We start from the raw sequence: 25,002 nt of genomic DNA, 5'->3' as shown, positions 1-25,002 counted from the left end.
CTCGACAGCAACAGTGAATATTTGATGCTACAAATGCAGCATTGCCGCAATTATCGTGTCGAAGTAATCTGATTATTGTTATGAAACAAATACTTGTAAATTCCTAACGAGCAATCTTAGCATAGCGTGCTAAATTTGCTGTCCGCGAAGTCCCTGGATTTTTAAATTGAACTCATAAAAATGGATATAAATAAAAATGAAGACTTGACTTCTATTGCCGTCAATGGCAGTCATTGAGTTCATGCTTGATGGTACCTGTAAGAAATGAGCAAGATCAGGACGTTTCTAACAGCTGGACTTTTCCACATCTTCCGCTCAAAGCCGCACTGTGATTAATGATCCGCATCTGGATAAAGTCAGCGCTACTATTGCAGTTTGTCCACAATAGAAATCGAAGCTGATACGTAAACACCAAACAGGAAGGAAAAACTGGCAAGCGGAGCGCAGTTTCCTGAGTGAAACGGAGCAGTGGAAGCCATTATTCCATTCCGTCCAACTTTTGCAGTCTGATGTTTTCTTTTGCTCCCGTTTGAAAAGGGAACAATTAAGATATACCGTGTTGGTCCTCTTACTTTGTTGCCGCGTCTTGATTTTGATCTCCCGTCCGGAAGCTCGCGGGACGCTTTTAGCGGCTTTGGCTCTGCTTGGAGGTCACGGGGGCTCAACCGGACATCTAAAACCACACACGCAACTAAAACCAGTCTGTTCAAGCAGATTGGACTAAAAGATAGCATGCTCTGCAAATTCCCAGCACGCCCAGATAGCTGCCATTGCTTTATTGCCGATGGAATGCTAACGCTTGCATAAAAAGAAAAAAAAAAAAAAACCCTGGCTGAATTCATAATTTGATGTTATTTGATTTTTCCCCATAGTCACATATTAACGCTACTTTCTGTATTAGTCAGTCATGGAAAGAAGTGTGGCTGCGGCTAGAAGAGAGAACAATTTAAGAGGCCGCTGTGTGATTTGTAGTTGTCAACTGTGTGTGTGTGTGTGTGTGGTGTCGTGGTGTGTCTGCTGGAGCTGTCTGCTTAAAAAAAAAAAAAAAAAAGACGCTGGGATGCAACTTGAGTTTATGGGCTTCGATTCTCTATCCAGAGCTCTCAGAAGAGCGTTTCCGAGAAGACGTCTGGAGGTGTATTTCAAAGGCAGCTGCGGAATGACATCAAGGTGCACCAAAGGAGATACCATGTTAGCGCAGATGTGGAATATGATCTCGCGGTGTCACTTAGATAAGGCGTGGCGTGCGTGGCGCTCGGGATGCCAAAGATCGGCCTCAAAGGCGAGCCGACCGCATCATGGTGGACCTTGACGTCACTCCTGACGTTCCTTCCACGCCGCGCGGCAACCTAAATAAACAAACAAAAAAATCGAGCGCCTTTGTCAGGGTTGGATGCAATTAAAGTACAATTTCCCCATCTCGGGTCCAGGATGTGGCTTCGGTTCGCCGCATCCGTGGAGGTTTCGTTTGACGAACCGGAATGACATTCGGGCAAAGTAGAGGTATCGGTTACGTCCGTTGCTACGTGAATTAACGTTATGGTTTAATTTAGCTTCCTCTTGATGTTTTTTTTGTTTTTGTTTTGCTTTTGAGCGCCTTTGAGTGATGTGGTAAACACCTTTTGGAAAAAGTAGGGAAATCCAATGATCCAAATTGTTTTATAACATTTGAAAAGAAAACACCTTTTCCTTAGATAACAGCTTTGCACATCGTGATATTTCATCCAAATAGCCACCTTTCACCCAGATAGCAACTTTGCATTTCTTGGTATTTTCTCATTTGGCTTTATGATGTGGATGACGCTGTATATATTGGATCGGTGGAATTGTTTGGTGGACAAAAATGTCAATCAAGACATATGTTTTATTGTTTGGATTTGTCAAAGTAGCAAGATAGCGCATTGCACATCTTTAATCTTTTCTCAGCTTTATGATATGGATAATGTCTTACGTCTCGACATAAGGGAGTGATTTGAGGCGAAATATGCAATTGTTTGACTTGATTTCAGAACCACTGTTGTCAAGCGGAAAAAGCCGTGCGTCTTGAAATCCGCTCGGGAACGTCCCGTCAAAATATCTGCAATCCATTAGCAGCCTGCACAGCTATCGAACGTAAACAGCACCTATCTCCCAGCCCGCCCGCCCGCGCGCACGCACAGATTCATTGAGCGCTGCCATTTATCTCTTGGGCTCTGTCCCATCTCCCGTAGCTAAAAGGCAGGAAGCAAATCACGATTCCGAGACCGGTTTAAAGGAGATAAGATAAAAACCGTAAAACACCCACTAAACAGACGCAAACATCCTCTCACCTACAGCGAAGGTGGTTTGGACCAACAGCAGTAGTCTGCTCATCAAATCGGATCCATTCCAGTTCTGATTGGTTCTTTCGCTTAAGCATGTTGTAAAATATAGGAAAATATGAAATTCGTTTTGTTATCAGGCATCTAAGACGTATGCCATGGGACTATAAATCACCTTATCTCCTTGACCCTATCTGGGCCTCCAACCGCATTCTCAAGATGCGCTTCTTCCAGCCTGCGGCCTGTTGCGATTGTTCTCCTAAACATGAAAAAAGACAGAACAGGGAGGAGGAGGAGGAGGAAGATGGCGCTCCAGGGAGAAGGAGGCGCTGACACGCGTTGGAGTTCATGAGAACGGAAAAGCCAGTCGGGGAGAGCACGGGCAAAGATCAGACCATTAACCGTCCGAGGAGTCCTTATTTTTTGCCGGTTGGCAACGCGCCCGAGCGTATCAAGCCACATGTGAAATATATATTCATGGTTTCAATCCCGCTCCTGGGTTCCGCATCACATGCTCGGACGATAAAGGATGTGAGATCCAGAGAGCTTGTCCTTCATTTTTCCCTAATTAAAAGTTTCCCGATTTTCGCTCGTCTCCTGTCATTTCCCGATCGGTCGGGAATCAAGCGCTCGCGGGCGGGCATCGAAACCGCCGGAGCCTCCTCCTCTCCGGGGTTACCTCGGCGACAAGCCACGCTAATCCACCGATGCTACACGATGGCTATCGCGCTCCCGATTCAATTAGTCGGGTCTGGTTGAGAGGAGATAAATGGCCTTTCCTATGACTCCGATATCCTAATGAGAGGGGATATGTTTGATTCTGTTCGGAACTCGCAATACAAGATAAGAGATAGCGTTAGCTTATCAGTGACATTGGAGGGAAGGAGATTAGTCTCCGAGCATTAGGGGAAATGTAACATGATACGCCGCTTAATGAAGCGCAACAAATGCGCTTAGCCTCGCTAGCGCTTTGTTAAATATGCAAAGAAAGGAGAAAATGGGAATCTGCCCGACGGCAGCGGCGTGCCAGTCTGTCACGCGCTTGCAGCTCGTTTCCCGCGTTTTAATTCCCTTTGACAATTAGGCGCCGACATCCCATTCATCTTTTATACGCTCATTGTGTTTACAGGCAGCCGTAATCTTGTTTTCAAGCTGCCGCCATTCCGGCGCTGACTCATCTCGCAATGTCAAGGCCTCGTTATGACTGCGATGTCGATGGAGTAGCGGGGTTATTCCCGGTTCATTTACGACGCGATTGTTCATTCATAATTTCGTCATTTGGGGAGGGGGTGGCAAACTCGAGAAAAATCTATTCCCAAGTCAACAGTAAAATCACGTTTTATATTTTTATATAAGTTAAAACACATTAGATTGCTGCTGATATAAATTTGGCAACAAGTTGCTTCATGTTCCAATTGTTTTTCTCTTAATTTGAAAAGCAGCATTCACTGTTCCTGCCACTGTTCCGATTATCAATCGGCTTCTTTAGCCTCTAAAAGGGCTTCGCAGTTGTCCGCACTCTCCCTCCCCCTCAGTCATCCCGGGGGCTTTACAGACCTAATGGCGCGTGTCGTTTTTTGAAGCACTTTGCCGTTGCACAACTTTTTCCAAGATTCTAACTGTCAAATTCCTAAGGGAGGGGCTGTGAGTGAGGCGAGGCAGCGTTTGCACTCTCCGCATCACCGCTAGTTTGTTTAACGCACGGTTGAGGGCAGAAGGTCGGGGCTTGTTGGGTGGAACTTCCTACTGAAATGCGAGCGAGTTCATCCGAGATCCCCCAACTTGCTCATTTCCGAGTTTAAAAAACGCGTGCGATGGTTTGCTCTGCTTCAATCATGTCTAATTAGAAAACTTATTGAGCAACCCGCCGCTGAAAGCTTCAATTTAAGGTGCGTTTGTTCCGAAAAAGAGCGCCTTTCAAGATAGGTGCGGGCCGGCCCGTGTTTACGCAAGGTCAGCCAGCGTATTTACCTGACCGGGCCTCAGGTCGCCGTGTCCGTGGGAAACGGCGTCCGTCACCGGTTAGGCATTGCGGCGGGTGGAAGTGACATGCATTCCTCACAGTCTCAATAGCTGCTAAATGTATTTTGCTAGGCTGCCTTGTGTTTAAGCGTGCAAAACTGAAACAGAAAGCCATCAATCAGTTTATCAGCTTAGCTAAGGTTTTGTATGAAGTATTTACCCAAAAATGTCAAACTTTCACGCGGAACTTGTTTGCAATGCAAACACCGATCCACTTTTTTTGTAAATAGGCCAGTTTTTGGACAATAAATACCTGTCTGTTTACATTTAAAATTCCATCTTACATTAGAGAAGCTGCTGCGCTTTGCTCAGCCTTTGATTGAAAAGTAAAATTGGCGGAATGTATTTTGATGTACTTTGCAGTGGAGTGTGATTACTTTGAAAGGCGACTTCAGGTGAGCCATATTCTTTTCACACGGTCGACCTTGCGGAGCGGCGCCGATCACGTTCCACTTCAGTGGGAGTCGGTGACCCGGCTGGAAAAAAAGAAAAGCCGAAAAGTGAAATTAGAACACCGGGAAGGACTCGGTGCGGAGCAGTTGCTCCTCGGAGCCAGTTGGGGCAATTACTGATACCGCAAAAACGAAAGGGCGCAGGTTTTCGAGGGCGCCGCGTGGCGAAAAGCATCACGTTGAGAGGCGGCGCTCAAAAGGATGGTAAGCGTTTCTGCTGGCGAAAATGACTCACAATGTTTGTGTTATTTCATCTCATTTGCTGCAAAATTCATCCGAAAGCCACGCGGAGAACTCTGGCTTTAGAAATAATTAGGGGGTTGCCCTAAAAGTAGTATTTTCCCAAAGCGCGGTCATATATTTTATCCAATCCACTATTTCTGTGAAGATGTCAGCCGGATGATGGATAGAATGGAAAAGTCAAAGAAAGAAGCGAGGAAGAACGCGCGCGTGAAGCGCACAGCTAGTTGCGAAATGCAATTTCTTTCTGTTGCTTCAAAACTGCCGCCGTGTGAACCCTTCGGTACCAGAGCGATTTTTCATTCGGGGAAACCCGAGCCGCCTGTTGATTTACTAGGTAAGGGTGGCTTGAGAAGCTCGGGCGAACCCCACCCACCATACTGAAAAGCACTTATGATCGCGGCGTTCGTTTCACTGTATATTTATACGCCGATTCCGCAGCTGCTGCGCGGCGAGCTCGGGGGGTCTGATTCCCTTTATGAAATATACGACTCGCTATCTCTTCCAAGAGGATGGGCTGGTTATATCGGGATGGTAAATCCACGCAGGTGTTAAGTTCTTATTTGCTGGGGTAGTCACGGAAGAAAGGCCGGGAAACAAACGGTAGATGATAAGATTTCAATACGCAACCCGGTAATAAAAACTGATGTCATTGAGACGAAGCACCTGAAATTCTCATCAACCGCCCGGGTCTCATGGGCCGGACAGGACTTTTCTTCTTCTTTCTGCATCCCACCTGGGTTCTTGTCTGGAGGAGGGGGGGGAGAAGAAAATATAAGAAGATGAATGGGTGAGGAGATATGATGCAGATTAGAGAAGGGACGGGAGGAAAGAATGAGTGGGAACAGCCCGCGGTGGGTGTGAAGCGGGAGAGACCGGGCAGCTTCGGCGCGCAATCAAAGCAAAGGGATTTGCAGCTTTTTGCAAGCGCCCGCGAGGCTACAAGAGATGGCGCCCAAAAAACACCGCTCGTCATCTCCCTTTGCACAGCGTGACACCAGGCCACGGAGATCCTCCTAGTCCTAACATTCAGAGCGCTTGTTTTTCTTTTCCCGCATCTTGGGAAAACATTGATTTTCTGCAGTGATTCATCCACGGCTCTTTACATAAGCTGCGGATTGAATATAGCGAGGCGCGTAGCCTCGGGGGTTGGCGTCAAATCTCGCTGTTGGTTCATCTTCAGGTTCAAGTTGCTACTGATGTGGTTGATTAGCGCAGATCGCAGATATCCATTCGTGCGAATCCCTTGTGAATGGAAACGCGTCATTTCAGGATAGCGTTCATAAACTTAAAATGAAGCGGCGCATCCGGCGGCCGTTCCTTTCCGGTAAATTTGAACATTTCAAACAAGCCGCTCGCCAATGTGCTTCTGGTGCGCGGCTAATTGAATCACGCTCTCCGTGCGTGTCCAATGGCTCCTGACCCGCGGCGTGGAACTGACAACGTAGTGTGCCGCTCGTCATTAACGCAAAGCATCGATTATAATAAATTTGAGGTAATCGTATATTTTCTCTTCTGTAATAACCGCCGGCTAGGAACATTTGTTCTCCTTCACTAGGCTGTTTGATATTCCCGGCGTTTGACCAGATACTTAACTCCATCTTGCTCTCAGCATCGCCGGGAAGATGAGTGTTGAAGGGAAGACGTTTTGTCCGTTTTCTTCGGTTTCTCCAGCTTTTAGCGCTTTCATCCAACCAGGGTCGCTTTTAAGTCTTGGTCTTTGGAAGATGTACATAAATGGCTTGATGTTTGCATGCTTTTTGCCACGATTGAGTCAGATTTGATGCTTCGCAGCCTGTTTTGTGCTTTCCGTTCCGTTGATTGACATGTTTTTGCAAACATCTCACGGCGGAAATTTGCGAGGTGCCACGAGGCCTCGGCGTCTATACATCACTTAAAACTAATTTACACTGACAGCGAGGACCTAAAAAAGCTTTTACATGTTGGATTGAATTTTTACTCCTCACTTCCTTCCATATTTGCAAACTCTTCACCTGCTGCTTGCTATTTTTGAAGGCCTGTTAATGCTTCTATTCACATGGCAAACTGGGGATGTTTTCCACGTTTTTGATTCTTCCTCTGAGATTTTCTACTTATCGAAGCGCCACACTGCAATTTTACATAACATAACATAACATAATTTTACATATAACACTCCTGACAGATATGAAACCTGTAAGTATGTGCCCGGGTGGAAATATTTTTGATGCAAATTGCGAATGGAGGTGTATCGTATTTCTCCGAGCACAAGTCGCCTCACTTTTTCGGTCTATTCGGGTGAATTTTACAAAAAAAAAAAACGCTTTGACGATCTATGCAATATTTTAGCCTCCTAGTGTATGCTTTTCCTTTGATATCACACATAAAAAAAAACAAAAAGCCCGAGTTTGGTTGAAATTTCCCCCAAGGGTTAATGTTATTCAAACACGGATAACTGTGTGTTTTGAGTTATGCGGTTTTAAATGGACCCTCCTAATATGGGGGTGAAAAATGTGACTTGTACTCTGAGAAATACGGTAAATGTCACCATCAAGTCTTTTCTGCCATCCAGTCCCACTCAGATTGGTTTCAAAGACTGTCATATTGACACAGATGGATTTACATTGAGGTCAGTCTCTTCTATACACACGTCCCTCGCGGGCTCCTAATTGCTGATTCGGGAGCGTTATTATTGGCTGAGAACGCGCCGGTGGTCAACATATTCCAAGTCCGTTTCCAAAGTTCCCATTTCAAAGCCTAATTTAGCAGAATAGTCAAGTCACTGGAAGATACTTTGCGGAGGGGTGACTTTTTTTTCCCCCTCAAGATTAGCCAACTCAACTTCTCCACAGTGTGTCCTTTCATCAATATTTTCGGACTCGCCCAGTCTACGCACGTTTGACTCCGAGTCCAGACGCAGGGCAAAGAGAGCGGGGAGAAAAAGTGTCCCATCCCAGACGCGTCGCCTTCAATCACTCTCGCTCCTCCGAGGGAACAAAAAGTTTCCTTCCGCCAGCTTTCCTTGACCCGTAGTCCTTCACGGGGGCCCGTTTGAGGGAAGGGGGTGGGCCGGTGCCAAACTTACCTTCACAGGCCTTTGACTCCAGCAGTGTTTTGAACCTGCTGTCACTCTCAAACCATTAGCAAGGGCTCATTAATAATGCCGCCAGCCCTTAGCGTCTTGTAACCCGATATGACTTATTGCTCACTTTGTGATCCCATGTGTAGAAGCTACACTTGTGTAATTAGGCACGCTAATGGACCCTTTGAAAAGAATCGGCGCTGAAGGAAAGGATGCTGTTAACACGTCATTCAAGGCAGACACGTTTTTCACAATTTCAAATGATTTCCAGGTGTTTAACTCCTCCTTGACACAGTTTCTTCAGTTTTTTACCAAACTCTGATTTCAAAACGGGTCAAATGTGTGACAAACGCACTTAAAATCGATTTCACTCGGCAGTCATTCCGAAATTGTAGCTACAATGTGCACCTTTGAATTGAAAAGTCAATTTTCCATAATATGGCCTTCAGTAGAGCATCTCAACTTTCCTTAAAGAAAAAAAAAAAACTCGAGGGAAAATTTTGATAAGCTTCTCCTGAGATGAAAGACACACTTTGTTCCCCTCAGAGTGAATTCTCATTGCCCTTGTTGTTCAGTCGTTGGAGCTCAACGGGACCTCGGCAAGCCCGGCGCTCCCAAGCGTCCTCAAGCTGTACGGCTTTGCCGACTAGAAGTCAGGGAGGATAAAGAGCAAAAATTCACAAGGCTGTGGAAAATCCGGGCAATTTGTCAGTAGGTCAAAAATAGCTGCCCTTGTTTTTTCTTTTCCTTTGGCTCCGACTGCAAATCCTGCAGGTTCGATCATTAAAAAAAAAAAAACTCTCTCTTCCTTTCAGTTGTCCCTCATAGATGGGACTAAAAGAGCCTGAATATGTTAAAAAGCCTGATTAATTGCGGTTCATGTAAATATATTGATGTAATGAATTTTTTTGTGTGAGGGGCCTGCAGTAAACTGCCTTCCAATGCTTAAGTTTTTACTCTGGTTACAGCTCATTTGAATCCTTCGACACACACCCCTTTTTTTCCGTCGGATTTGTTTTTGTAGCTGCTGCACTTGAAGCCAAGGGGCTCGCTCCCGCCGATCCCCTTTGTGACTTCTTGTGTCAGCGTCCATAGCGACCCGGAAGCGACAGTGTTGCTGTGCTTCCTGTTTCCAGCCAGACCATTTGAAGCCCCTCTAGTTCTTTCTCGCAGAAGAGGAAATCCTGACAGAGAGTCCTGCAGTTGACGGCTCCAAACGATAACAGTCTTAATTCATTTGAGTAGCACGTGCGGAGGTAGGGATCCGTCAAAAGCAAGCCTGACACGCGCGGCAAATATGTGTGAGTCACAGTCTGCTGGCGAGCGAAAGTGGGGGAAGACATCCAAGCCGGGCTGCCAGGGGGGAAAAAAAAAAAAAAAACGCATTCCCCGGACTCTCTGTGACTCAGCAGTCGTCACACGTGACTCAGCGGCCAGTCAGATGTTTAGCACATCCATGCGGAGATCTTTACAGTAAATTTCAAGGCTGGGAAGACCGCAGTCATTAACGGTTGCATAAGATGGACTTTTACTGGAAGTCTGGAGAGTCATGTGTTGTGCATGGGAGGTTAGAAAGCACAGTAGGTATTGTTTTTCACCTTGTTAGTCTGAGTGCGCGTGTCATTAAGTTCGAATGTGGAGTTGGACGCAACCTGAGTAACAGGTCCTTTTTAGCAAAAACAAAGGGAAAATGAAGGGGGGGAAATGTGGGAGCATTTTGGCATCTTGGTATTTAAGTAGCAGCAACATGCCTCACTCATTCAATGCCGTTAACGGCTATAGCCGTAAAGCTCTTTTTACCAGCTGAACAAATGTCCTATTGTGGGTTTTGACAGCCATAACATCAACAAATGCAGGGAAAAAAAATATATTGAGTGAACTGTTGTGCAACAGAAGTAAGCGCCACAGATCACCAAAGGTCTGCTGACGCCCTGGAATCGGACGACAGTCGACAGCACTATTAGTCGTCGCAGCAGCGAGGGTCGCGGCCTCAATTTCCGCTGATTTGCTCACACTCAGCAACATACGCATCGCCTGGCTAATAAATTCAAAGCTGCCAAGGAATGAGCGTCATTGAGCACTTTTCAATGATGAAAGAATTAGTGTAACCATGTACTGTACTTCTAGTAAGCATTTTTTTGGCTGGCAAAAAAAAAAAAAAGTGACATCAAGCTGTTATTTGATGATATAGTACATCGTTTACAGATTTTTTTTTTTTTTAGTTGAGGACATACGGCTGATAATGACATAAGAATAAATTGTATGTGTGATTTAATAAGCAGCAATGGTCCTTGAATGAACTATTGGCTTGTAAATATTCCAAGCGATTTCAATTGAATGGCAGCCGGATTCAAATCGGTGCAGTAGAGCCCTCTGCTGGTGTCTTTGCATATTACACTGAAGTGCTGCAGCGTTACAGTACTTGGTGCAAGATTTGTCTTCATTTTGTGAACAAGAATTGGAATCAGTAGCATATCCAAACTTTTGGTTTTTTAGGGAGTTGTGAGAATTGTGATATCCAATAACTTTACCATATTTTCATGCACATTATATCCTACAATAAATATGATAATAACTGTGCACGATGATTAAAACAGAATAAATAGTAACCCAAACATGTTTTAACCATATATACGTTATATATCTATATTACTATTATTGTGGAATATTTTATGATTTATTTAATAGTAATTTGTAAATTAAAGCAACACCAAATGGGCTAATATATACTAAAAAATGTAAGCAATTTATTCAAAATCATCTTTTTATGAGAACAAATCCAAATGTTTTGATCAAAAAACTCAATTAGAAAATGCTGGATTTACCATCCTGAAATAAGTATTCTTTTCTCATATTTTTTCCTGCTACAATAGATATTTTTCCTTTTTAGACCATCTAAAAGAATATATTTCTTATCATAAGCCTTTTTTTGTTTCTCGAAATGAAGTCTTTGCAGTGTTGCCCCCCCCCCCCCCCCCCCCCCAAAAAAAAAATGGTCAAACTGATTATAGTTTGACTCATGTTGATGGCTGCGGTCGTTTTTGATGATAACAATATAAGCGTGCGTGCACATCTGTTGGTTTTCTCACCGCGGCTGCCTTCTAATGACATGGTAGACGTCTGATTTATTTTGTGTTTTTGTTGGTGGGAGGGGGAGTGCGTCTGAAGAAAGCGTGATTACAAAGAGTTGCGAGACATCCGAGAATAGACGAAGCCCGGGGACATTTGCGCTACACTCATCGGCATCTTTGAGACTCCGTAGCAAGAAAACACAGTATTTTCCCTCTTGAAAATGCAGCATGTGAGATATTGCGCAGGTGAACCCGTACGTGTAACCGGCAATTAAATTTAAAATGTAGTTTTATCCTCGTCACTTTGTGGGTCCCCTTTGGTCCTTTTAGTGGTCAAAGTCATTGATTCAAGTAGGGATTGGTATTGCCTGTTCAAAACTTTCCTCTCAAAGTTGTAGGCTCGTCACCTGTCTCTTGACCGGACGTTTGTTTCATTTATGAATACTTTTGCGACAATTCTCACCCCGTACGCACCATCCTTCCTCACTACAAAATGCAAATTCGTTTTACAGAAAACCTGATACTTATTGAAGCAAAAAAATCCCATGAGGAGTAAATGATGTATACTGGAAAAATCTTTTAAAAAAAGATGCAAAATGTGTGAAATAACAAGCTCACAAACAATTGCGATGTAGTTGGGTAACACGGTGTTCAAAATCCTCCTAAAACGCAAACGCTGACGTGCAAAAATTGCATCTCAACGTCACAGATGCCTCCCTGGAGACCAAAACAACCAACAGAATCCATTTGAAGCGATTCATCATTCCTGAACTTTACATCACAAGCACTCTGTGTCTGATTTTAAATCCTGCCAGCAAACAACTGTTGGCCTGCTGAGTAAAGCGGTTCTATGAAGTAGCAGCCGTCCATCATCATCGGAAGCTCCTTAAGAATAACCTCATAATTCCCCGTCTGCTTTCTGTTAATGTATAGTCCGCCCTGAAATTCAAATGTGGGCCTTCTGTGCACTTTTCAGCAGTATATCGGGCTCTATCCATAAAAGGAAGCCGTGGGTTCAACCCAAATGATCATGTTTACCTCAATATATTAAAATAATACATCAGTTTTACTTGAGATGCTTTTGATAAAAAGTGCAGCATCACTGATCATGATCAACCAGTCAGAGCACAGAAAGTGCTGCCACCATCAGAGGCCAAACCTAATTTCATTTGAGGTCAAATTCAACTCTGATTGGTCCTTCAACTTTCCACTATTGCAATTTAACGCTGTGACAAAAACAGCTCGTTTCTTTTCAAATTAAGATCAAACCAATTGGAACATGAAGCACCTTTTCGTCACGGTGTGTTGTGTCGATTGCTATGTAAAATCTCGACATTTTTGTGCTTTGTCATGAGGACTAAATACCTCAAATTTAGTGTAAGAAATATTCCAATTTCGGTTGTAAATGTAGGTCATCGCTTGTTTTGTGCTTTGCGCTCAACATTGACACTGAGCACATCCAGCGTGCACTCCGGCTCCAAAAAACATCTCGCAGCCGCATGCAATTATGTCATTTTCGACTCAGCACTTCTGCTGCAGCGACAAAGTGACTTGGCACGCCATGAAATGATGAGTGAACGTCTTGGCGCCGTCATTTTACTCCATCCCGCTTGGCTTTTTCAAGTGATGTCACAAAGGGGAAATTGGCTTGAAAGGTCGGCTCCCGTAATAACTTTGGACGGAATATTGGATTGGAAGTATACCGCCTAGTTTTTGAGCTAAGTTAATTTCACGTTAAGCATGTAAAGATCCTGCTTGTCATCTTTATTCTTTCCCGCGAAGTTTTGAGACCGCCCGTTCGGGTAGGAAGGGGCCGTCTCGTTCCGCTCTCGGGACAAGGTCGCGATAGATTCGGAGCGAATTAAGATGTCGCTCAAAGAGGTCCAAGCGGTCAAAATGGCTTCCAGGTGCGCCGCCTCGCAACTCAGACAAAAGCCACGTGCGGGTTTCTGACGGAAATGTGGAGACGCTTACTGTAAGCCATCACGGAGATCTTAGCTTCATCTCTTGTAATGACCCCGGAAAATGGCGTCACACTCGCATTTCCTCCAGAAGACAAAGTTGCCATGCTTGACCCATCGAGTGTAAAAAATCAAAAACCTAAAAATTGGCTAGTTTCAGCAGCAACAACAAATAGGGAGTGTAAAGTGTCCTGTAAACCTGAAAGAGGCTGTAAAGCACCTTGAGATGTTTAAATTGTGACTCAACTATTGAATATACTTTAAAACGGGCTAATTTCAACAGCAACAAGAAGTAGGGAGTGCAAAGTGTCCTGTAAACCTAAGAGAGTTTGCAAAACACCTTGAAATGGGTCTAAATTATGACTCAACTATTGCATATACCTAAAAAGCGGCTAATTTCAGCAGCATAAGGAAATAGATAGTGTAAAGTTTCCTGTAAACCTGACAGAGACTGTAATGGGTTCAAATTGTGACTGAACTATGAAATATTCAGTGAATGGCTCCATGTTTTGTTTTCACGAATCAGAGGTGCCTTGTATCTCAAAGAAAGCTAACCTATTTGCTGTTTTACTGCTCACCCAAGTCAGAAATAATATCAAGGGACTATGTTGAAGTGAGGGGAGGAGTTTCATTTAGCCTTGCGTCATGGGCAAAGTGTGTTTTGCTAGCATTCTGTGCCAGCTCAAATCATTCCAAGCCTTTCTGTGTGGGTGTCAACTATTCTATGGAGGAGCCGAAATAGCTGCCGCCCGTTCGTAAAGATGACCATTGCTGTTGTCGCCATAAACTATTTGTAGCAATTTGTCCATCCTGTCACCTCCGTTTCTCTCCATTCAGCTTAGTGGGCTCATGGCTTGTTGTGTGAATGCAGCTTTATGTCGCATTTAATCACCTTAAAGACTCGCATGAGAGCGCAAGGCGTGCCAAGTTTTCAAGCCGCCGCAGCCACGGGAGGACCCCGAGCCCCTTTCAGACAGCCTTACGCTGCTAAACACCCTCCAAGCGATTGTCCATACGTGCTCGATCCCCCCTCGACTGCAGTTAAACTTAATTTATTCGACGGGAGCTGGACGGGCGCCACGATTAAAGAGCCCCTTCGTTCACTGATGCTGCATTGATGCATGCGTGAACGCCGATGAGATGCGGTCCTCACCGGTTCCCCCTAGAGGTCACATGACGGCGCCGCAGCTTCTATCACTAATACCTGCGCCGATGTAGTCACTGCATTGTGATTAGGACCGCCGAAGGCAGGTTATTTCCTCTGTGGCAAGAACCGCTCTGGAGGTCTCGCGCCGAAGGGGGACTCACGACAGAGAAGGTAAACAACAGCCAGGGGGAGGACTTTGCTTCACTAATGTTTGTTTAGTATGCGCGCGTGTTATCTGCTTTGGGACGTCAGCATCTTGGAAGGAGCCATTTGTCGCTTTCAGACAAAAAAAAAAACAGCGGGAGAGACGAGCCAAGGGGGCTGAACTCTTTCACGGTGTCACAGAGGAGTCGTCAATCGAGTGCGGCGGCGGCGGCGAGGCGAGCCGGCTTGCGTCTGATGCTTGTCACGCAGCTGGGAGGGATGAGGATGGAAGGCGACGCAAAGCTTTCCACTTAACTCAGAGGCAAATGAGATGGGCAATCATACTTTGCTGAGCCCAGCATCGCTCTGGGCTGATACCTCTTTCAAATGGTGGATGGATGGAGATATATATATATATATATATATATATATATATATATATATATATATATATATATATATATATATATATATATATATATATATATATATATTTATATATGGTATTCTATGTCAACTTAGCAAAAACGGAACTTTGACGACCATAGCAGTCACTGGCAGTGAACGAGTTAACTGTCTTCCAGTCAAGATGGATGGAAGCGATGTCTTATTCAGCAGCCGCTTTAATTAGAGCAGATCGAAACTTTCCCAGTCGGGGAGGAAAAGTGACAAAGGAAATAGTGGCACGCTGTAAAACATTAATAGCAAATGACTAAATGGTCAGAGTTCTTTATCGGGCAGTAATTGAGATGAAAAAGAGCAACAGTTGAGTCATTGCGGTTGGCTCGGAACGACTCACTCCGGGGCTGTAAAATATGCAAAAACAGCTTCGCCGCATCTATTAGGCACGCCATTTGAGTCGGTGTATAATGTCACTCCCGCCGTGTTTGCTTTTGAGCGTGTATGTGTGGTTTTGATAAAGTGGGCTTTATTTAATGGTGGGGTAATGTTTTGTGTTTACAGATTTACACAGATTGGGCCAATCACTATCTGGCCAAGTCGGGCTGCCCGCGGCTCATCAAGGACCTGAGCCAGGACGTCACCGACGGAGTCCTGCTGGCGCAGATCATCCAAATAATTGGTACGTACGCACCATGCACCAAACTTTGATCAATTTGTTGCCGTGAAAATGACTTTTTTTTTTTTTGCTTGGCGGAAATCATATTTAATACAAAAAAAACACCAACTGTGTTATACAATGCAATGTTTACTTTGTCTTAAAGGGGCTATAACATGATATTTGAGTACTTTCCACAGCGTAAAATAAAATTATCTCACCGGCCAGATTATACCCGTTTGCGGGCCAGAATCGGCCCGCGGGCCGTAGGTTTGACACCCCTGCACTACACTAACCTGTAACCTGTATAAATGTTGTAAAAAAAAAAGTTTGTTTGTTTTGTTTTTTAATTTGTCAGTCCTCGCATAAAGTTACGGCGTTTACAAATTACTGACCTATGTGTTGAAAAATTTTCACCATGCAATGCTAATGTTTGAACAAATTTGCCATTTTTGGGCTCTCATTGAATCGCCTTATTTCCTCGTGCACCATTTTTTCACTATGAGTCTCCATGGTCTCTTTTGTTTCCTGGTGCAGACTATTTCTTCTCCATTACCTCTCACTGATGCTGTCCATCCTCCTAAATCTGTCATTTGTACTTCCTCGAACCGACTCGCTCGCACGCACGCACACACGCTCTCTCTTTTTGTCTCCCTCTCGACTGGATTGAAACTTTACCCTCCCAGCTTGCCCTAAAACAGACAATGCGGCCACGCTTTGGCCTGTCAGTAATTCTCTGGCAGCAGCTGACGAATTAGGCAGCTTTGCTTCCCAGACGCCTCGTGCGGACACACACACACACACACACACACACACACACGCACACACGCGCACGCCCTCCTACACTCCTACACATGCACACATGCTGCATGCACCTCAGCCAGAGGTTCTGCGCCGGCTTGCACCTGAGCTCAGCAGACTTGACGCCGCGGAAGGATAGTAAACATCTCATGGTGTCCTCCTCTCTTGCAGCCAATGAGAAAGTGGAGGATATCAATGGCAGCCCCCGGAGTCAAACCCAAATGGTGAGTCTAGTTTTTTTATTTTGGCATCAACCACATTCTTATAATATTATGATTAAGTTCAAGTGTGCTTATTTTTTACGTCCTTCTGGACCCTCTGTTGACCTAATGAGACAAGGTTTCACCCATTTTCACGCCGGTGAGTCATTACGCGTTAGTTTAAGTCATGTTTACGAGATGAAAATAAAAAGTAAAGGGCTGCTTTGCGCTGCTATAGCCATCGCCCCTGCATGTGTTCATATATTTCCACAGCGCTATTATGTCGGTCGCCCAGACAGGACAAATTGATGGATTCGATTTAAAGACTCGGAACATCTGAGGAGCCGATCTGGGATCGGCTCCAAAAAGGAGCGCGCTCGAACAATTGGTTTCACACGTTTTGTCACGTTTTTCAGCTGTTTTGTTTCGCTCCTCCTTGGCCGGCCCAGCTGTGCGCTCAGTTAGGAAATGGCACTAAAGAACCGGGAAGGAAGAGGGAAGGTGAAACCGGAGTGTTAGAGGTGTCAGAACAAGTTTCCTGGAGATAAACTCCAAAACTGATTGCCCCTAAATACCCAACTTATTTTTTTTTAGACTAACTTCTGGGCAAATCTAAACTTAAATGTACTGAAGAAGAGCACATTTTCAAATTCAGAGCAAATTAATTGTAAAATTAGGTGGGGGTATGCAAGATTTGTCATGGGTTTCTGCAGTTATATACACATCTACTTAAATTGACTGAATTTTCAAATCAAGAGCAAATTAATTCTAACATTAAGCTATATTGACGTTTTCTCCAATAGCTTTATGGATAAAATGGTGCGTCCCAGTCCAGTTAACTCGTGTTTGAGATGAGAAATGGCAGTTCGGAAATCTTGTCCAAGTGGGAGGTCTCCACAGGTGTGGGGAGTGGACGGCGGCCAACGAAGCAGCTGCATGAGCAAAGTCTCACACACCAATGTCAGTGCAGACTCTAATCTTTGGGATTTCCTGCTAGAAACAAATGGTTATTGAAGAGAATGTTTACTCGGTCTTTGCAGACAGTAATTTGAAGTATTTGGGACTAGACTAAGACTCATCTTGATTTTTAGCTCTTTTTTACCTCTCCATCTTCTGTTTGCGAGCATTTGGAAGGGATGGCAGCATGGCCGTCACGTTTTGACAATCCATGCAATATTTTAGCCCCCTCGTGTGTTTTTTTTGTATGCTTTTCCTTTGATAACGCGCATCAAAAACATTTAAAAGCTCGAGTCGGGTCGAAATTTCCCCCAGGGTTAGAAATCCATGGAGCCATCTCAAAATTTGCCATAAAGAGGTCATTGCTGTTGAAAATGGAAGAACGCGTTACGCCAGGTGGCTTAATATAATTGCGGCGAGCGGCATATGCCGAGATTGCGAGCGTTTGGATGGTAAACCGATAAGTTGGTCCCGCGCGCAGCTTATTTTTGTTGGAAGGCAAACTCCACATCATTTCTGTGAACTTTCCAGCTCATAGCCAGCGGCTGGCTAAAGAGCCTTATTCAGCATCGGGCAGAAAATATTAAGAGTCTCGCAACGCTAATCTTCCCCATTATAGACAGACGTCGTTAGCGGCGTGCGCGGCGCTTTCCTCGGAATACGGATGAGTGTGCACTTTCGCCTTCTCGCCTTTTGTTTCGAGCCGCCTCAGCGGAGTCACACGCAAAAAAAAAAAAAAAAAGCGTCACCTCGTAAATGATGAATACGTCCCCGTAAGGGAGGTCACCGCTATAAGGAGGATGTAATGAGCTGGATGAATGAGAATATTTAGAGGCGTTGCCAACTACAGGAAGTTCTCATTCAGTACTTCCTGGAATTGGAAGGTTCCCATCACACGTTTTGCAGACCCAAACCTAAAACACGTCGTAATTTTTTTTAACAGTCTTTCCACAGTGAGTTTGTAAAAGTAACTTAGATTCTGTTATAATTACTAGTGGGATTATTCGTTACTTAGTTAGTTAGTTTCAGCAGAGACCCCAAAATGTTTTTTAACACAAAAATAATGCTGTAAAAATGTCAATAGAAAATTAAAAAAAGCTTTACGATTTATTCAAGTCCCGGTTTTCCAAGTTTAGTTTCCGAGTCCAACCGTCCGATAAACCTGCAATGCTCATGAATGAAAATCAAAGCTTGACTTTTGTTGTTGTTTTTTTGGTTAGTAATTTAAATTGTTTTTGATCAGACTTAAAGGGAAGAAAAACGTGCAAGAAAAATAGCAAAATCAACCTGCAATTAAACAAGTTACGGTCACCAATGAGAATCCACGATTCTAACTGAAGGCCGATGAAGGGCACCATCCTGTGCAAATAACAAATGAATAACTTCAGCTCAATTTAGACCAACCGATTTTTTTTTTAATTGAACCCCACGAACCATTCGGCCTCCCCGGCAGCAGGTTTGCAGGTCCGCCTTTTGTGGTCTGATTGAGTCTCGTGTTTCTTTGAGACTCCAGAAGCCCACCGGTCTCATCTGGACCCCATCTGCGTGCCGCCTTGCGCTCCACCGACCGACGCGCGGACAAATGGCACCAACTTATTCTTCCTGGGCCAGATGCTTCATCACCAGCGCCGCTCATTAATAACCTCCGCAAGCGATTGATCATGTTTCTAATTTGAGACCGGAGATCGAGCGAGCAAAAAATTTGCAACAAATGGATGAAGGCGGCTAAGGGAGCTTCCCCGATGGCCTTTTGAAAGCCAGGCGATTGGCGGCGAGCGGCCCAAAGGCAGATGGCCGCCTGAACCTTCAATCTCTTCGCGGTGATCGTCCAGTCGCCAGAAATCCATAAGTCGATATCGCCCGGTCCCCGCCAGATGTTGAGGTCGCCAATAAACTCGAATCGGAGGGGAAAAACAAAGTCGTCTGATCCGCCGGTTACTTTGCCTTCACCGCCCGTCGGGTTCCTTTCCATACGCGACAGCTGCTTCGGCAAGCAGCCCTGAAAACGATACGGCGGCCCGCGCCGCAGATTTTCTCCCACGCCTCGAGAAAAATAAGCGGGAAATGTTTGTCAAAGTTGCGAGCGCGTTGCAATATATCCGTTGTGCCTGTATGTAGTCCAAAATAAGTGTTGAAACTTTACACCCCGTATACAGTAATCCCCTCATGTGTATCACTCAGCTCCTTGAGGCTTCAAAAAGTCGCTGCAACTTCCGAAAATTGGCAGCTGGCGGATTCCGTGCTACCTCTGCTACCCGTGCTATGTATATATATATATATATATATATATATATATATATTTGTGTGTATATATATGTGTATATATATGTGTATATATATATGTGCATTTTCTTGAACCTTCCAAATAAGAGATGTAAGCCAGTTGTTCCAGTTCATCAGAAAGCGCCATTCCACGCTCGCCCTTTATATTTCCACACTTGCATCATTTCTCGTTCAGCGGCCGGCGCAAACGCTTGTCTTAAAAGTCAGCGGCGTAACCCGGCGAGACCCTTTGGAAAGCGCAGGGCCCCTGACGGCACCGACAGCTCAAATGGGTCGGCCGTCGACAGTAATGCCGTCCGTCATGTTTACCTACGCCAAACGACCCCGAGCAGATCAGACAGCGCTTCTCCTGCCGGGCCTGTGAGAGCTTTTAAAAGCCATCAACATGCACTTAATGTCATTCTCGCCTCTTTTTTTTGTATCTTCATTTACTGCCTATCTTTTATTGCATAGTAACCCATGATAAGATTTTATTGGTACACTCAATGTAAAACCTTGTCCTTTTGCTTATCACGTGTTTCCACTGGATCAATTTTTGGATTTTGTTTTTTTTGCAAAAATACGCTTCACATATCCAAAAGACAGTAGCGGCAACACATGCAGACTTTTCATGGGATAGACCCCCAAAAATAGCAACAGGCGTCATTTCCCTTTAACTGCCGTCAGCCGTAGCTGTTATGGTTTTTCCAAGAACTATTATGACAATGAACACATCTAATGTATGTCTGGTCATCACAGATTGACAGCTACTTGATAGGGAAGAAGAAGAAAAATGAAAGTGCAATTTGTGCTAAATCTCAATTCATATTGTGGGCCGTACAAAATGAGGCCACAGGCCAAATTTGGCCCCTAAGCCTTGAGTTTGAACCCTATGTCCTCAATGCTTCAGTCGTATATGCAGTATGAAAATATTTCTCATCTAGTTCCTCAGTGCTAAATAAACTTCCCCGGTCTTCCCCGGTCTAGTTTCCGAGTCTAACTTTGATTATGCAGGAACTCTTTGTAGAAAGACGTTCTATTTTTCCGCTTTCCAAATCTGCTCCTCACGTGACGACATCAGTCCCAAGATGTTAAAAAAAAAAAAAAAGATCAATAGACATGCCTGCGAGGCAGATGCTTCCAAACCCTCCGGGTTTTACGATATAGGAAAACAAGCTAATCTATCGAATCAAGACATCCAGTTGCCGTGTGTTTCCGTCTGTTAATACATCACGAGGCCTTTAAAAACCCACAGAAGTTCTTTGCTCGAGCAAGAATGTCGTTCCTAACTCACCGTTTGATATACCAACACAAAAGAAAATCTTTTTTTTTAACGGAAGAAGAACAAAACAGCATGCAAACTTTCTCCATTTCTGCTGGGGCCGATTGATGAAGTAAACGGCGGCTCGGAAAGGCGACACTTGAGCGAGAATGATGGCCCGACTAATTGGCTTCCAAGTGTCAAGAGGAATTAAGACAAACAAGAAGCGTACATTTTGCTACAGTGACGCAAGAGGGCTTTATTTCTCCAGCTGATTTCTTTGGCTTGCGTCCTCACGCACTGACGAAGGACTTTTTCCAGTTGATGTACGGCGTTTTGGCAAAGTAAAACCTGTCATTTATTCAACTATGCCCTCGCGTTGTAAAATGCTTATGCTCCGTTTTCCTAAAGGAGCTTGTTTTCTGCCAATGGATGCCCCGGCTCCGTTCACTTGACACTTTCATCTCAGGCAAGAACGCTTTCCAGTTCTTTTCCGTGCCAGCCACTTGATACCCCATGCAAATTTGACGAGAGTATATCAATCGGAACGATCGGAGCACGTACCGACCATGCTTGAATATATTTATGGGCAATAGCCGTATAATGACTTTTTCCCATCACCGATTTGTTTTCTCTTTATTCCGATCGGCTGAAAATACACGGATGGATGTTTTTTGGTTTGTTTTTTAGAGTGATGGTTATTGAATGATCTTCATAGGGGTGGAGTAATGTATGTGACTTAAATCAATTCTAATTTCATGCTTTTTAATGCCGTGACATAATCAGACATGTTGTCTTTTCAAATTAAGAGCAAATGACCTGGAACATCCTGAATCTCGGCACCTCTAAGATTTTGATTTTTTTTTTCATTTATTTTTTAATCCAACCATGCTTCCTGGGTGAAATGTAATATTGTAATAACAATTGCAATGTGCTTCCTTTCTCTGTCAAAATCAAAATCTCGGTTTTCCAACTCGCTGATAAAGGCTGATTGCTTCCAGCTTTGGAAAAATGACTGGCGGGGGTTGCCACAAAAGTGCCCAACAAACAAGCAGTTAGAACTTGCCAGAACCCAGCGGAAAAAGAATTCCCCACGGACGCCAACATTATTAACTCGTAAACTGCCAGCCTGCTTAAATTGAATTGGATTTTGGACGTCTGTAGTCGTCATTGGCAGTGAATGAGTTAAGCTCTTTTGCGTCGTTTCAGTGTTTAGTTAAAACACACAGCGGTTACATCGGGAAGGCTCTCGTCAGATATTCGGAAATTTCCCAAAGGAAGGCCCTTTCATCTTTGTGCTAGTTTGTGTTTATGAGTTTCACTCCTTTCTTGTGTTTATGAACTATTAAAACACCCCCTCCACACACACACACACACACACACACACACACCCACACACACGGCCTGTCAAACATATGCAAGGCAGCCTCGGAGCTCATTGGAACCAAAAAATTTTCAACTGAAGTCACTCAACAGGAAAACGATGGCTACATTTATTTTTTTTCAGTGCCGGCATCTGAGTGAATGTGTGGCGTGGTAAGACAAGCGGGCGCACAAAAGGACACACATGTTTGCGTGCGCGTGCAACATGTGCGGAAAGAATCGGGAAGCCCACATGTGAGGCGGTTTTTTGTCGCGCAGATGGAGGCGTTATTTGTGTGACTTGCGGTTGCGCGGCAGAAACACAAAAGCACTTGAGATGTTATCACCCAGAACCGCAAATATTTGCAATACGCTTGGCCCGGGAATCCCCTAAATGACTGCTTTTAATGAATGAAATTAAAAGGAGAAATCCCAAGAAACTTAATGCTGCTAAAGCTAAGCTAGTTGTAGCTCATTTTCCCTAATTATTTTGGCGCATTTTATTCAGCGAGGTTCCCTCTAGTGGAAGAATGACTGCTTGCGCACGGTTCAGTTATATTTAACTTTTAGTTTGATGTATTTTAGGGTTGTACTTTTAGAAGCAATTATTCTATCAATTATTCCATCAAATAATTGGATACAATTTTAATTACCACCAATTATTTTGTATTTCATGTGGTTACAAAATATTAAAATTACTCTGTTAAATTGTTAGTCGGTTGATTCATTTTGATAGCACTAATATATGAATATTTGTCACAGCTGCGAGATTATTAATCATTATTAATTACCACTACTTTTGACCTGTTTGTTTATTGAAATAAGGAGTATTAGACACAAGTGTCCATTTCAACGTTTTCATTTCTTTTTCCTATCTCTAATATTTATTGTTTTCAATATTTATATTTTTTTCAGCTTTTAATTTGTACGGATATTTTTTTACATAATGTTACCTCTTTATATTTGTATTTAATTATGTAAAAATGTCCTCAATTGTATGTTAATACTTGTTTGAGATTACCCGGAATAATTGCTTGAATTATTTGGTTTAAAAAAAAATATATATATATATATATATATATATATATATATATATATATATATATATATATATATATATATATATATATATATATATATATTTCCTTAATGTGCTTCAACATGAGTCAAACCAGTTTTTATTAAGAAAACGCCGAAGGGGTTTAACGGTCTCATGAATCATCATGACCGCTGTACGTCGAGCCGCGCGGCCTCGAAAGACTGGAAGCGCGAACTTTGACCTGGACATAAAGGAGGGCCGCTTGCAGTTTGAGCCGCACGCTCACGGAGGAATGCGAAAATTCCCCCCGCGTTCCAGATAGAAGGCCGGTTTCTGGCGCAGCGCGGTCCATTAGTGGGTGTTTGCATTTCTGTGTATTCCGACTTGACGTCAGCGTAGGTGGCGACACACTGCGGTCAGTATGCCACGCAGCCGGGCCAGAAGGTCACGTGGGCACAATGATGCGCTTTATGGCTAATAACGCTGATCCTCCCCGCCCCACCCCCACAAGTCATCTCGGCTCATTGAATGTTAAGTATTGTAAGTGATTGACTTGCCCTTCATTTGTTTTGTCTCCAGATTGAGAATGTGGACGCCTGTCTCAGTTTTCTGGATGCCAGAGGAGTGAACGTGCAAGGGCTCTCCGCAGAAGGTAAGAAAATGGTTGTTAAGCATCTTAACGCGCTCGTGCGTCAAAACGGGATGTCTTTTGGGATGTGTTGTCACGTTTTGCTTCGTCTTTCAAAGGAACGTTTTTTCGCCCACAATTTAAAACACATTTCAGGTGTCTTCGAAATGCTTTTTAATGCCATGCACATACTGTGCGTTTTTCTTTTCAAATTAAGAGCAGATTAAATGGAACATGAAGCGAGGTGTTGCTGAAATGCATTAGTTTTGAATTCAAAGGGGAAGTACAGCATTGAAAAAATGTTTTCAAAGAGCTGGCATTTTTCTGAAAATAACATGAAAAGTTTCAAGGTTTAGCATTAATCATGACCCCTTAATATGGTGTTTTCCAATAATACTTAACCATATTTACAACTTGTATGACCTTTTGTATGTCTTTGCGGTGATCTGTTTCTTACTTGACAATTGCAAGGTTGTTTTTGCTATTCAATCAAAACAATTTAGTATTTATAATAAATAATGTAGTCCCTCGTTGATACTACTGATTGGAAAGGACAGGATGTCCTCCACTGATCACACTAGGAAGCAGTCACGTAGCGGCAATGAGTCCAAAGCTATAAACTAACAACAAATGTCCACTACAGTGGACACAAATGAATAGACTGACTCTCAGCAGGATAAAATTGCTATTGCTGTTTACTCCGCTATACAATAGATTGTACAGTAGAATATAATTTCCTTCTGCAGCTCTCTGTTTCTCTCGACGACACCGTTGACCTTGCTGGCGGCGGCGAAAATAAGGCGGGAGTTTGACACACTGACCGACGCTTCTAAATCCAGTTGAGCCCACCACTAGCAGTCACGCACTAAAAACAGCTACGTGACTCACCGCAGGCTTGGCATTTCAAAGTCTGGAAATAAATCGGCTATTGGGTTACCTAACACCGAGGACGCTATTATATTCAACAGTTATGTTTCTTTACAACATACGACAAACACGACTGAAAACTTTCACTGCAATGGCTTGATCATTTGAAC

General features: G+C 43.8%; 1 protein-coding gene across 3 annotated transcripts in view; it reads left to right on the top strand.

Annotated features, from left to right (window-relative positions):
- nav3 (neuron navigator 3) overlaps positions 1-25,002 on the top strand; it is an 89,590-nt gene that overhangs the window by 10,476 nt on the left and 54,112 nt on the right. For all 3 annotated transcript variants that reach the window (XM_088406280.1, XM_088406279.1, XM_088406278.1), the window contains exons 2-4: positions 15,362-15,479; positions 16,428-16,480; positions 23,917-23,989. In XM_088406280.1, coding sequence (XP_088262406.1) covers positions 15,362-15,479; positions 16,428-16,480; positions 23,917-23,989 — 244 coding nt within the window. The remainder of the gene's footprint in view (positions 1-15,361; positions 15,480-16,427; positions 16,481-23,916; positions 23,990-25,002) is intronic.

Source organism: Hippichthys cyanospilos, chromosome 22, assembly GCF_059441005.1.
Source record: "Hippichthys cyanospilos isolate Australia breed blue-spotted pipefish chromosome 22, RoL_Hcya_1.0, whole genome shotgun sequence".
Taxonomy (NCBI): Eukaryota; Metazoa; Chordata; class Actinopteri; order Syngnathiformes; family Syngnathidae; genus Hippichthys; species Hippichthys cyanospilos.
The sequence above is the reverse complement of the archived record's forward strand: the minus strand, read 5'-3'. Positions and strand labels throughout refer to the sequence as shown.